General features: G+C 48.8%; 1 protein-coding gene across 11 annotated transcripts in view; it reads left to right on the forward strand.

The window, feature by feature from the left end:
- Positions 1-14,688, forward strand: part of EXD3 (exonuclease 3'-5' domain containing 3) — a 184,993-nt gene that overhangs the window by 46,708 nt on the left and 123,597 nt on the right. For all 11 annotated transcript variants that reach the window (XM_061603974.1, XM_061603978.1, XM_061603975.1 and 8 more), the window contains 6 exons: positions 845-898; positions 2,905-3,044; positions 4,006-4,106; positions 4,834-4,907; positions 5,015-5,053; positions 14,132-14,298. In XM_061603974.1, coding sequence (XP_061459958.1) covers positions 845-898; positions 2,905-3,044; positions 4,006-4,106; positions 4,834-4,907; positions 5,015-5,053; positions 14,132-14,298 — 575 coding nt within the window. The remainder of the gene's footprint in view (positions 1-844; positions 899-2,904; positions 3,045-4,005; positions 4,107-4,833; positions 4,908-5,014; positions 5,054-14,131; positions 14,299-14,688) is intronic.

Below are 14,688 nucleotides of genomic sequence, written 5' to 3' on the forward strand. Positions count from 1 at the left end.
CATTCTCAAGCCGACCTTTCAGTCTTATGGACTAGGATGTGTAGGATGCTTAATATAAAATCGGGCTACTGTTTGTGTACATTTGCACAAAAGGAGGAATACACATAGTCATGTCCAGGAGTGTGAGTACACAGGAGTGTCTTCTGCTGATGACAGCTTCACTCACACCATAATATAATGGGATTTAGACACATTTATGCAGGAGAACTCACCCACTGTCGGAGCCTCGGGTTTTCCACCAACCCTTCCAGCAGTCAGCCGGGATTCCATGGCTATTGGGCATGCTCAGTCTGGGGCACTGGGCTGTCTGGGGGATTTTTGTGTATGTGTGTGTGTTTCTGCAAATGTTAACATTCCTCCAAGTCTGCTTGAATGGTGCTGTTTTGGACACATAAGGACCAATAGTCAGAAAACTGAGATCTCTGTTAGTATATATGATAAATATATGTGTGTGTGTATATAAAAACACGCATGGATCCCAGTTAACTGACTCTTGGAAAATGGAAATGGACTGCTTTCAAGTTGATCCCGACTTATGGTGACCCTATGAATAGGGTTTTCATAGTAAGCGGTATTTAGAGGGTCTCCTGGTAGGGTGGTTTGAGCCAACTATATTCATAGTTTGTGTTTTTATCTAAACAGAGGACTACATTTCAAATATATGGGGGTACTGTGGCCTCTTGGTGCACTTGAACTGCCTGGAGGGGGAGATTTTGGTGGCAATCAGGAGTGTGCCTGTTTTTGTAGACTGCAAGCTGTGTGTGTGCATATCTACATGCACTTCTTATCAATTGTTGTTGTCATTCTTCTTCACAAACTTTCCCCATATTTTCATGTCTTCTAGGCTGCCACTTTGAGCATTAAACTGAAACTGCAGCCAGACTTGGAGGTTGAGAAGGTAAATCCATGCAGAACTTTAATCTGTGCAAAATACCAGCTTTAAAAATGCCTTTTGCTTGCTTGCCTGCCTGCCTGTTTGGCCTTTTCCTGGAAACACTAGCTGCCTATGTGCAGCATTGAACACAGCAGCATTGAAACATGTGATCCGCCCTCAAACCTGCAGTCTGTAGTGGTAGTCCAGGGAAAAAAATTAACTAATTGATTCTGGTGATTGTAGAAATTGATCTTTGCGTGCCAGTTGCTGAAGAAACCAGGGGATTAGGTTGACCTCTTAACTCTTAACGGGGGTCAGTCACACATTCTTTTAAGCCTGTGGCAAGCCACATGTTTTAACCCACCCTTGTCACCCACCCCTGGATGAAGCTAGCTGATAATTGGGATTCCCTGCCCCTTTCCCCATTCTGCTGACCCTTCAAGGTTGTTTCACCTTCATCCAAAAGCTCCACAATCACCTAGGTGTTGTACAAATATGAAACTAGAGGCAAACCCTACCCAAGGCTGTGCAGTCTAAACTTCAGGTTTCCCAGAGATCTACCCTCAGTGTTTTTGTTTTGGCAAATGGTTCATGGTCACCACTGGTGCATGGACATCCACGTGAATTTTTCCAGGAGGGGAGTAAAAGGCTGAAAGTGGGAGGAGCAGGCTGGTTTCTCTCTCACACACGTGCGCACACAAAAAGAGGAAGAGTGTCTATGCGTATCATCATCATCATCATCAGAATTTATTTCTTGTCCTTCATACAAAGGACCCAGGGTGGGTTACAACAGTTTTAAAACAAATAATTAAAAACAGTTAAAAACAACCTAAACAACATCACAGAAAAAAGAGCGGGTCCTAAAAATATACATCTCAGGTGTCGAAGGCCAGGTAAAGAGGGGCGTCTTCAGCATTCACCAAAAATGAAGTTGCCAGATGTACCTCAGTGGGAAGGGAGCTCCACAACTTAGAGGCAGCCACAGGGAATGGCCTCTCCCAGGCCACCACCACCCGAGTTGCAGAGGGTGGCAGAACTACCGAAAGGGCCCACTCTGCTGATCTCAACACCCGAGAGGGTCTGTAGGGAAGGAGGCATTATTTCAGATATTTGGGATATTTTGCCTCAGAGGTTCTACAAATGCTACAAACGTATTCTTTTTTTCTTAAATGAAAGGGGGGATCTGGGGATTATGGTTCATCGGTGGGGGTGAGGAGGGAACTGCCTGTTCTGGTGGGCCCTTTCTGAAATCATGTTGGACTGGAGCAGACTTGAGGCTGGAATAGTGGCAAGGGGTCCCTGCATAGGCTGAGCTTGTTGTTGGACGCCTCAGGCTTGCCAGGCTCAACCTGAGGTGTCTGGCAGCCACGCGACCAGCTCAGCCCCTGTTGGGACCAGTTGCGAGCTGCATGTGGAGCCTCCTGCTATGCGCACTGGTAGTTCTAGTAGTAAGGAAAACGCAGCCATGTGGTTCTCCAAGGTCCCTGGGTGGCTGCACCCTACATCCATTCCAGGCAGCCAGTTAGTCTCCTGACTAGACCTGGGTGTAAATCCTTCTCAGTCTTTCTTCAGCATCCGCCAGATTCTGTCTGTGTGTGCATAACTCTCTGACCTCTCCACTTGCCAGCATGCCCTCTGGTGTCCTTGCCACCCCGCTTCAGTCCCAGTCTGCCAGCCTCCCTTATTGCCTCCCCTGCCTTTGTGTTTACTTAGTTCTTGCAAGGGCTAGCCTCTTCCAGGCCAGATTTGTCGGCTTGACTCTGGCCTGCAGTTGCCTCTTTCTGAACTTCATCTAAGAGTACTCTTCCCCCTTCCTAAGTCCCATCTTTTCCTCCGGAGTCATCACTGGAGCCCAGTGCTCCATCTCAACTCCTTTCCCAATCCTGTGGGGGCTTGCGTCTTCCATCCTCTGCATGGCTGGTTGCCAGTGGCCCAATGGTCACAGGCCAGTTCCGGCTGGCTATGAAACTGATGCTCAGCAAGCAAGGTGAATGTACCCAAATTCTCATGAGTCTTCTTCTCTGTCCCAGATGTGTGTTCCATTGCTGCTTCAAGATAAAACGGACCTTGTCGACTCTTATGTGGAAGGCTATTCTGATCTGCAGAAGCAGCTCTTGCAGGTGTTGGACTTGTGGTTTGCGCCTGGCTTTCAGATCAAAGACATCACAAGGTTAGGCAGCTGGCAGGATTTCTAACCTGGGAATAATAAGATGTAATAAACTAAATGCTATGCCAAAAACTCTGGATACAAAAATGCCCGTGATTTCTCCTTCTGTGTAATTCTACATTTTTTGTCTTGCTATTTTGCACAATTTATTTTGGGGAGGGTTAGAGAGAGCATCAAAGTTCCACCCCCTGACAACTGGAAATCTTATATTCCCACCCTCCCCCACCCCTCCTACCAACATCTCACCAGGCTGCCCATATGTTTTCAGACACTTTCTTCACAACCATGAAGACTAGACATCTGCTTCCTGCCCCCATTTTTCCAAGAGAGCTGAGATTTTAGAATCGCAGCACTCACAGACCCTTGAGTGCCCAGATTGTTTATGTGCTCAGAGGAATTGTACCTGTGGCCCACCAAGAGGCATCCTCAGTTATTAGCATCCGGGTTGTGGAATGCATCTCTTCCCCCCCCCCCAGGTTTTGCTGGCACCAATATTTGTTTGTTTTTTCTTTTGTTTACTTACTACATTTATATTTTATGGTTTAGCTTTACAAACAGGCTGAAAACCTGCCTCTTCTGTTAGGCTTGCTTTTTTTTTTTATGTGGAGGGATGCCTGGATTGCAGAAAACTGATATGTGTTCTGTTTACCGTATTGTTGATTTTAAATTCTTTTCAAATTACTGATTGCTTCATGTATTTATAGTTGTAACTTGCCCTGGCGTCCTAGGACACAGGGTAGAATACATTTATTAATACATACATACCAGGCAGCTGGGACTTGCTGAGGAGATGAATAACCCTGTGCGGCATTGTTTGTTGAACCTCCTTGAACAATCTAGTTGGCCGTTCTCTGCAGGTTGAATACAAGGTTTGCTTGATCACTGGTGAGGCCCAGTGTGGGAACTCTTTCATGTTTCTGAGCAGATCTTTTTTGTCTTTGCTTCTTGGTCCTCTTCCTTTCAGGCAGTATCGAGGTGTGTCCAGTATAAGGCCAGAGAAGGTCAACTATAGGACATTGAATAAAATGGTCTTCCGATTCCTGGACAAGTACCATCTAGATCCAGGTAGGCTAAGATGGTTGTGTGTCAGAAGAAACCGCCCAGAGAGCTTTGGCTATGGGGCAGTATATAAGTACAATAAATAAATAAACAGAAGGTGGAGGTGTGGTGGAACTTTTCCTGGACTGTGTCACTTCAGTCTGTGGTAGTATGGGGAGGCATGATCCAATATTCTTCCCCCCACCCGCGTGTGTTTTTTTTTTTTTTATGGACACGCGGGTGGGGGGAAGAATATTGGATCATGCCTCCCCATACTACCACAGACTGAAGTGACACAGTCACACTCACAGTAGCTTACAAAACTGAGCAGCAAGGAAAGGAAAGAGCCCTTGGTGTTCTCTGGCAGCCTCCTATCCAGGATTGACCAGGTCCAGGACCTTCCTGGAAAGCTTATCCAGACACCTCTGACCACTGAGATTGCCTCAGGCCTTGCTCCCACACTTCCAAGCTTATCTTCTCAGCCATCAGAGCTAGGAAGCTGCTGTTATGAAAAAGAAAGGAAAGAAAGCTGAGATTCCCAGGAAACAGGATATTAAATATATCCTCAGAGCGTGCTAATTCATTGAGTGCTGCGCACTGCTGCCGCCAGAGGGCAAGAGAGAGCTGCCTTGGGCCCTCAGCAGTTCTGTCTCTGTGTGGAAGACCTTCCTCCCCATTGTGGCAAAATAAGGCAAATCCCCTGTGTGTTTGCATTCATCCTGATCTGTATTTTCTCTTCCCCACCCCGTTCCAGCTCTGTGCCCCAATGTGATCAACCAGAGGCACCTGGGTACTCTGAAATACCTGCTGCACAAGAGATTTGTTGAGGTATATTGGGGGGGGGGAAGACAAAGGGAGGGAGCTTGCACAAAGGCCACTGCAGTTTCAGTGTCTAGAAGACTAAAAGGATGTTGCTCTTGTGGCTTCTCTTTCAGAAAACCATGACACAGGAAAACTGGGCTGACCACATCCAGGTAAGCACAAGGATGGTTTTACTTCCAGCCATGCAAATATTACGTCTTCCACACTTAAAAAAAAAGTGACAGGCAGGACAATCCAGACCCTGGCTGGGAGGCAGCAGCAGGGCAGGCTGTATCAGAGGAGCTCCTGCCAGCCTGGCAGAAGGTGGGGGTGGGGGGGCAGGCAAATTTCTGCACCAACATGGAGCTGGCTCAGGGCTGATTGGCACCAAGCGACAGCAGCAGGACCCAGGCAGGATGCTCCTGGGCTGGCTCAGCCCCCCCCCTCTGTGTGTGTGTGTGTGTTTTGTGGGCTATCACCGGTGAGGATTCTACTAGTGGTACTTCTGCCCACATGCATTTGTCTTCTGTCACTCCCCCACCAGCCCAGTGCAAAGGGTGTTTGAGTTGCAGCCTAAAATTCTACATCCCAGCAGTACAGATTTTGCGACCTCCGTGAATTATGCAAATCAAGCAGATTTGCAAAATGTATCTTATTCTGCATAATTAGTAGTAGTAGTTGGCAAAATGTTTTCTGATGTTTCTTAGTCACAGGGGAGATGTAAGGTACCATCTCAGCCCCTGTGGTCACTGACACTCTTCCCAAACTACCCCTCTGAGATTTTAGGAGGGATTGCCCACATGCTTTTCAGCATATGTCAACGTTCATAAGGGATAGAAACTTGAAATCTGAGATTCTAGGGGTGCCGAATTCTGCCCTTGCTGCCACATAGCAGCCTCCTCACAGGTCTGGCTTTGGGTCCTTCTCTGAAGTGGAAGGTGGTCTGTGAGACATCCGACCATGCCTTGCCTTGGGCTAGGTGATATCTCTGGGTGGAAGTGCTTGCTGGTTTGGCACCACAGAGCCAGAACTGCACCAGGCAGATCATTGTCCTGAAGTGCCAGCATAGATGCAAAAGGATTGCTCTCGAGAACACAGAACCATGTAAAGCAGGCAGGAGACCAGGAACTCATCCTCACTCCAAAGAATACATCTCTTCTCTTGGGGGATGTTGTAATCATGGATTTAGGGGCATCTGGGCCAGATTGTCAGGGTGTGGATCTCTGGGTTGCCTCCAGCTAATTTCTACCCAGAGTAGCAGACCCATTGAAAGGAATGGGTCTAAGTTGGTCATGTCCATTGTTTTCCTTGAGATCACTCGCAGTAGGACTAGCCTTGGATGCAGCCTTCTGGAGTTCACTCATTCTGCCCTCTGAAGCATTCCATCGAGGAAGTTTAATGCACCAGCAGAGAGAGCAAAAAATGCCTTTCTAGTCATTCCATGTGCTAAACATTTTGTAAACATACCCATTATTGTTTGGGCCGGCAGCCAGGATCATGGAGATGTAATCCCAGTGCCGGGTTCTCCAGATTTTTCAGAACAGGGCTGTAAATTCTGGAGTGTAGCACAGCAGGTTGCTCATGGCTTGGGGAGAGTTAAGGCAGACGGCTATGCCAAATCTTTCTCTGCCATGTGCTAGTTTTCTGTATACAGGGATTATGACCTAGTCTGTTCTACACCCCCCAACAAACACACAACCCTGCATTTTCAAGTGATATGCTCCAGAACTCCACATTCTCAAAAATATTGTAGGCAAGCTGTCAGTGCTTGACCCCACTGCCTGCAAAATGGTGAAAATATAGTTTACCTTGCAGGGTGGCTGTTAGAATTACTAAGCATGTTAAATATGTGAAGCATGTTAAATATTTTGAATTTACGTGGCATTTTTCCCAAGTGCTGTTTTCTGTCTAAAATTATTGTTAATAATCCCATTATTACTATTATTTCATTGATAATATTTCATTGTTAAATTATTTCATTATTATTATTATTTCTGTGTTACTATTTCATTATTATTACAGAGTATGGGCATTTACTTAAAAGAGTGAAGGATTTCCAAATGAAAGTGTTTTCTGTTTTTTTCCTGGGAGAGTCGACCTCATCTCTTTCACACACCCTTAACTTTAAAGCAATTCGTAGCATTTATACAGTGCCTGGGAATTTGAGCTTCAGCTGTTCCAAACCCTTGGCTTGTGTGTTATCTCAGTTAACTTTAACACGAGCCTAGTAAGAGAGGCCGCCAGTGTTGCTGGTCTCCACATAGCAAGGGAGCGCCTTCCCCTTTGAGCTGGGGGAATTTCCCAGCCACTGTTGCAGGGCCAGCCATACCATTAGGCAGAGTGAGGCGGCTGCCTCAGGTGGTGGATGCTGGGGAGGGGGGGCCATAGCAGCTCCCCTAGACTCGCCACCTTGGGCATTCCTTGTTCCACACTTGTTTGGGCCTGGCCTGGCCTGGCTCTCTGCCTCACCTGATTCCCTTCTCCCAACGTGTCACACACGGTGCTGTTGGAATTGGCCCGTCTGAGCAAGCTGGCAGAGAAAGGCCGGGGGCCAGCTTAGACAAGTGCTCCAGCAGGCATCACCATCCATTGTTCCACACACGTGATGCAAGCCAGCACCACTGCCATGCCACTGCAGCATTGGTGTGCGGGAGTCACTTGCAGGTGCCAGGCACAGTGGGGAGCAGCGGGCAGGGGCCAGGTGGCCAGAGGCAAAGCTGTGTGTGCTGTGTGGCCTGCCCCTCAGCCCCCTTGGCTAGTTTGCTTGCCCTCCTTGGAGCCCCACCTTGCCTTTTGCCTCTGGTAGCAGAGCCTCTTGCAGCAGTCCTAACACTGTCCTCTGCCAGCTCTTGAACTGAATGGTGTGAATGTCCAGGTTGCCTCAAGCAGCTGTCAGTTAGGCTGTGTTGTGCCCCGAGTTGACCATGTGGGCTGGGCAGGAGTCAAGGAAGAAGACCTGCCTCCTCCCCTCTGAACCAAGCAATGGTTTGAGGTAGCTTTGCTTCAGCTTAGCACAGGATCAACTATAAAATCCATACTGCAGGTAGAAGCAGCATAAAACCAGTGTAGATTAAATGGAGAGTTAAAAGGCCTGGAAATAAAATAAAATTTGCCAGATACCAAAAGGCCATCAAAGCAGGTGCAAAGTGAGTCTTCCTGGACAGGCCATTTCGTAATTGAGGTGCTACTGAGAAGGTCCTTCTCCCCCCATTTCCACCCTTCAAATGAGGGGCGGACCTCTGATGCTGTGCCAGGCATATGGGTGAGGTCCTGTTGAAGAAGGCAGTTCTGCAGGCCTTGGGCTGTGTTTTTGTTCACACTGACTCTGGTTCTGTTTTTTTTGTTTTTAAGAGTTTGTTTAAACCAGGGGGTTCCCAAACTGTAGTCCGTGGGCCACCAGTGGCCTGTGAGCTTCATTCAGGTGGTTTGCAGCATGTCTGTGGATTTGTGGTTGAAGCCAGGAGACGCCACATCCATCACATGAAATATTCACACTGAGTTGAAATTGTGTTTTTATTGCTTGTTTTACTACTTACATGGAATTCAAATTTAATGCAGTAAAATACAATATATAAGAAATAAAAGAAGCAATAAAAATCCAGTTTAAAAACCATCCAGCCTCTCGCGCAGCAGCACATTGCAATGGCTACAACAGGCAGAAAAATCACTAAGTGGCCTGCCAAGACCCTCAGAAAATTCCAAGTGATCCGTGGGAGACAAAAGGAGTTTGGGAACCACTGGCTTAAACAATTTGGCTTATATTTCTTATCTATGAATGTTCCTATTGTTTTAGTCAACCCCTTGTAGGGCCACAGCCCACAAGGTGAGGCATAAATATATCAAGTAAGTTTCTCCACGGAAGTTCCGGTTGGAGCAAACTGCTGGGGGGGGGGGGATGCTGGTGCAAAGGCAGCCTGTTAAATTAGAGGTGACATAAAGGAGGTGGCAGGATTGTGGCGGTTGCTTGCGAGATGTGATGAGGCTGAGAACAGGTCAAGATATGAGGCAGCAGAAGCACATCTGGAGGAAGCAGGAGACAAATGGAGGCTGATCAGTGGCTCCATCCTCATTTTGCAGGACCCTTGCACAGGCTTTGGACCAAATGTGTGCCTTTAGCCCCTGGGGGCTGTCGGCAAGGCAGTAAACAGCATTTGGTCAAAAGGGGGAACAGGGTGCCGTGGTTTGTGACCTTGTGACCAGGGAGGCTTTGATTGCAGGTTTCATTTGCATCGGAAGCCTTTGTTTTGTATGCTTCAGGATTACTGATGGAATGATACATCCGGTGGAAGGCGTTTCATGGAGATGCCAGTGAGCCCTTTCTGCCCTAACGTGACTTCCCCTCGCCCTGGAAGCGGAATCGTGGGAAAGAACAAGCTCACATGGTTCAGAAGGGGTGAGGGGTAGGAGCAGCTGCTGAAAAAGCAGCAGATAACGTGAACAAATGTCGTGGCGGGTGCAGCAAACAGTGGCCAAGAGAGAAGGATAGGGGCTGTGTCTGCTGCACCTTTACTGGGGAGGCTTAAGGGCTGATTTGTACAACCAGAAGGACATTGGGGGCAAGCCTTTCCCTGGATTGTTCCCTTCAGGGTGGTTGGGGGGTTGCATATTTGAAGCTTCCCCACCCTCCCCAATGCCCTCAGTGCGCCTAGAAGAACAGCATGTCAGGGAGGAATCCCTGCAGAGCCTTATTAATGACACTTCACTCCCTCCACCATTTGGATCAATGTTGCTAGGGATTTAACTCCCTGTCCCCCTCCATTTTCTTCATCCCAATTGCCCGCCCCACTCCTGGAACCACTATTTGCCCTGCAAAGGAAAGAGTTGAATCCCCTTCCCTAGGACTGCCACCCTCATACAACCTTCCACACCCAGTTGCTACTCTCAGCATCTTCAGAAGTTGCAGGAGATCCTGGCTACCAATCCTTGCCCCTCGGATATTTTTCTTCTAAGGGTTTGACGAATGGATGGGTGTGTCAAGAGCTGTGAACTGTCTCCTAGAAGGCCCTGCTTGCAGCTCCCTGCAGGCCTCCTGCTGGCCACTGTGAGGAGCAAGACTGAGCTTTGGTGGTATCCAGCAGCACTGTGCTTTGGGGAAGGGCTGTAACTTAGTGGCAGAGCACCTGCTTTGTATAAGGAAGCCCCTAGGGTCTCTTCCCAGTGGCTTCTCAGGTAGGGCCAAGGAAGAGACCCCTGAGGAGCAGATGGACCAGTGACTGAGCAACGCGGTATATAGCAGCTTCTAGGATGCCCCTAGCAAGCAAGCCTTGCTCTTCCTTGCTGCTACCGCGGCCACCGCCTCCTCCTCCTGCATGGTGGTGTTTCTCCCTACCCAGCTTTGTGCAAAGGCTGGAATGCTGCTGCTACTATAGCTGTTGGGCTTCATTCCTGACATGTTTTTAGCAACACAAAGGTGAGACACTCCTGCTGAAGTGGGAAATAAATCACTTGAGGGCCCGGGGTAAAAAAAAAAAAAATACAGAGAGAGTGAGGGGAAATGGACAATGTGATGGCCAGATTTGTTGCAGTGGAAGCAGGCTGCAAATTCCAGCCAGGCTGATGTGTGAATCTGCAAAAAGGGGAAACTGTTCTGCAGCTTAGGTGATAAACTTTTTATATCAAGGTTGCAGCAGCCTCAGGAGTGATGAGCAAATCACATTTGGCCAGGTGACCAACATGAGAGTTAAGTCAAATACCGGCTGGGCCTCCTGGACTGTTTTTCTGAAATCAAGAGTTGGCTGTGCTGGGCCAGAGCAGAGATCCACTCAGCCCAGGGCCAGTTTCCCAAGCCAGATGCCTCCAGGAGGCGAGAGGCGGTGTCCCACAGCATCTGGCCCTCAGGGAGGGAGCCTGCCTCTGACCGTGGGGAGCCTCTTTACCCATCATGGCTAATAGTCCTTGATGGGGCTGAATCCTGCATAAACGTATGTGATCATTTTAAGAAAGGAAGGAAGCTATCTAAGCTGGTGTTGGCTTGTTCCATTTTTTGTCCCGTGTTTCTTCCCAAAGAGTTCAGGGTGGCAGGTTCTTCCCCCTCACAATATTTATCTTTGCAATAAGTAGACTAGGTTGAGGGGTCTACGTGGTCCAAAGCAGGGATTTGAACCCGAGCCTCTCTGTTCCTAGTCTGGCCTTCCTTGACTTGCTGATCTCCAGAAGTTGTTGGACTCCAGCTTCCATTCTTCCTGATCATTGGTCATGCTGGCTGGGGCCAGCAGCGGTTGGGAGTCCCAGCATAACCACACAGGGTCCCAAGAGCCCTGCTGGATTCAGCCAAGGTCCATTGATCTAGTCTTGCATTTGGCCAGCCAAGTTCCTCCCGCAGGAAGCTCATGAACAGAGCAACACAAGGCAATTCCTCCAAAGCTGACTTTGTGTAGGATTCCTGCATTTTGAGGGTGGGGGAGAGCACAGGCATGTGAGGTCCCTTACAGACTTCTGATTCTATGGGCTCAGCTTGGAGCTCCTCTGAGACCTTAGACAGTTGCACAACATTTGTTGGTGGTATTTCAGCTCTGCTGCATCAGCAGATCTGGAGGGAGCAGGAGGCAATGTTCCCACAGGAGAGTGAGGAATGCTGCCCAACCAGCGTTTGCGCCCTCTGGTGCTAAACCTATAAAACAAAATGCAACTGTGAGGGGTGCAGATGTGGAGAGCTCCAGTTTCAGCTTCCTAACACTCCCGCACAAGAGGGAGGTTTGGTCTTCTCTCCCTGATCCTAAAGGAGACATAATGGATGGGAAGCCAAGAAAGCCCCTGCCGCCACTGCCGCAATGGCATCAGTTTAGGCTGGGGGTCACCAGCCCATTGGCCATGGGCACCAGGCCTTCAGCGGTGTTCCCAGTGGGTAGCACAGAATCTGAGGTTTCAGTCTAAAAAAGAAGAAGAAAGTCTCGAGCCCTCTTAGAAAGAAAGTTATGGAGCAAAATGTGCAGGTACCCTCCTAAGTGATTTCTGTGAAAAGAGCTAGCCTGCCTACTCCTGCCTGTCTGTTATTAGTCGATGTGTGCAGCCAGAGTTGAGATTGGTAAGTGAGTTGTTTGGACACCAGGCAATAGGAATCCCAGGAGTCTTAAAGAGCTGCTGTTTTGCCCTTTTGCTGCTTCTGTCTTTTTTTCCTCTAGTCCTTAGAATCTCCATAGTTTGCCCTTCCCTTTTCCCGAGCAACCAGGATGCACCTTTCCTGGGCTGGGTTTGCCTCAGATCAGGTAGTGCCTAGAAGTTATTTTCTGCAAATACTACCACATAATACCCATGTGGGTGAATGTTAAGGAACCCCAGTCCCCCCAAAAGGCAAATGTGAGAACTTTGGAAAGAGGCTTAGGCAGGCCTCCTGCTTTGCAGGAGCTAAAGACCAGGGACTCAGTAAGAATTCACTGTATAGTGAACTTACAGTACAATGGTGTACATGTCTACTCTGAAGCAAGTCTCTGTGTGTTTTAATGGCGCTTACTTCCAGGTAAGTGGGTAGAGGATGGTAGCCTAGACTTTGGTTTAGGGTGGGCATTGGAGGGAAACAGGGTCCTTGTGCCTTTAACAGTTGCATGGCAGGCAGAAATCCAACACTTCAAGCCGTTTATAGTATGGAAATACAATTATGGGGAAAGCTTCATCATGACTTCTCTCTAATTTTGTGTTATGCCATCCATTGCCCCAGGCATCCATTTTGTGACTGGTACCCACAGCAGTCTCTCCAAATTTGAAATGTGGCTTCTGGTCCAAAAAGGTTGGCACCCCCTGGTTTGAACTATAGTTTGAAATGTGTGCTAAAGGCCAGTTAATGCCCAGTCTCTCAAGTTCAGGAGATCCCTTCCATGTGCCAATTCCCTTTTCTAAGCATGGTTGGCTTCTGTTTTCATTCATAGTTAGAAGTGGTTTGGAAAACTCTCTAGCTAACATTAGCATTGATGCAGCCAAAATGTTAACCATGGTTAGTTGGAAATAAGAAAGTGCAACCATTAGGCAGCACCATGCCTGTCTTCCCAGGCCTGAGAGCTTCCTAGCCCACCAGGTTTAAAGGCCGGGTTGCCTTTTAGCCTGGTTAGCATTCAAGTGGAAACAAAATTTAGTTTTTTTAAAAAAAACTTATCAAGTCCGTTTTCTGAGTGTGTGTTTCACAAATTATATATCTAATAACACTATGAGGGTTTGGGGCTTTTTTGAGGGTTTGCTTGTGATGGTGATGATTACTGTAAACCGCCCAGAGAGTTTTGGCTATGGGGCGGTATATAAATGTAATAAATAAATAAATATGAGGGCCCAGAGGCTGGAGATGGGGCTTGGTGCAGTTGCAGGCAAGGCAGGGGAAGGTGTTGGCTTGAATCCTGGGCATGTGGAAGTGGGATGGGTCTGCTGAGTAGCCCACTGGTGGCGGGATGCATGTGTGTGTGTGTGAGAGAGAGAGAGTGTGTCCCTGACAAAGTCCTGTCCCTCTTGAGTGAGTGGTTTGGTGTCCCTCATTCTGAGGTTCCTTCCTTCCAGACCTGTGGCAGTGGTCTGGTGTGGCAAAAGAGAAGTGGAGAGGTGCATTGAAGCTGCCACGTGGGAGGCATGTGTCACTCTGTGTCCCTCGGAGCCACTGGGGAACATTGGTCACCCCTGTATGGGCCATGAAATCATCCCAAGGGTGGGGCAGAGAACGCAGGGGGCCCCTCTAAGTCAGGCTGCACTTGGGTGAGTTCCATGCTGGAAGGAAGGTGGGAAACGCATGAATGGTTAAGATGCATGAGGCTTAGGAGGAGAGGGCACCATCCCCTCCCTGAGCCCTGGTCAAAGGGAGAGGGCAGAAGTCCATATTCACTCAGCTAGGATGATGCCTGCCTGTCACTCTGAGGGCTGGTCAAGGCTGTGTTTACTCGGGCAGAATGGACAGAGCTGCATCAGACCTGCAGGTGTGTTTCTGGGGGGGGGGGGAGGACGGTTCCACAACTGTGAATGCCTGCCTGCATTCAACTGCTCCTTGTAAGTTGAAATCTAGTAGAACAGGGAGAGGGCTGGGGAAGATGTGCTGCTTTTCTTCTTCATGCAGTGAGCTTCATTTGACATGGCGAGGGACATTCAAGTGTGTCCTACTTCCTGCGTGCCAAAGTCGGGCACTTTTTTCACCTCCTGGTATCACTGCGACCTTTTAATTCAGAATAAATCAATCCCCTGCCCCCGGCACCCAAAGCTTAGCAAACACAGCTCTCCTCAGTGTGGATGTCCCTCTGGCTGCTGAGCTGCTCCCTCTGCCTTTCTCTCTCTTTGCTTTGCAGTTCACCATCCAGGACAATCGGTGGCTGCAAGAGCAGTTGGTCCAGCTGCTGGTTCGCTACTGTGGCCTTGGCGCTGCAGCCACGTGGGCCCTGCACTACAGCCTTCCCAAGGACAGCCTGCCTTTGGGCGTGGCAGAGGAGATGGCGAAGCTCACAGCAGAGGAGAGGTAGAGAAAGAGGGAGATGGGGGGGGGCGGCTCTTTACCCCAGTAGGAGCATCAGGGCCAGTAAGGCTGCTCTCAAGAGCAAGGCTGCTGGGATGCTGCCTGAAGAGGAGCCGGACTCTGCATCCTGCTGGCATCGCTGCCTCTAAGAGCGAACTCAGGTGGTGAGTCCCAACAAACCTGGAACTGAAGTGGAGGCCTTAGAGGGAGTGCTTGTTCAGGGGGACCCTGCGGTTTCCAGAAGTACTAAGGAGGTAAAACTCCCCCTCCAAAGAAGCAGAAACAGACCTCTAAAGTGGAGGTGGGGGGAAATGTCGCAGCCTGGAGAGGAGGGTGTGGCTGGCTGGGACCCCCAGAAAACAAGAGCACTCCTGTTAGGAGTTGAGGTATGCT

Source organism: Rhineura floridana, chromosome 20, assembly GCF_030035675.1.
Source record: "Rhineura floridana isolate rRhiFlo1 chromosome 20, rRhiFlo1.hap2, whole genome shotgun sequence".
NCBI lineage: Eukaryota > Metazoa > Chordata > Lepidosauria > Squamata > Rhineuridae > Rhineura > Rhineura floridana.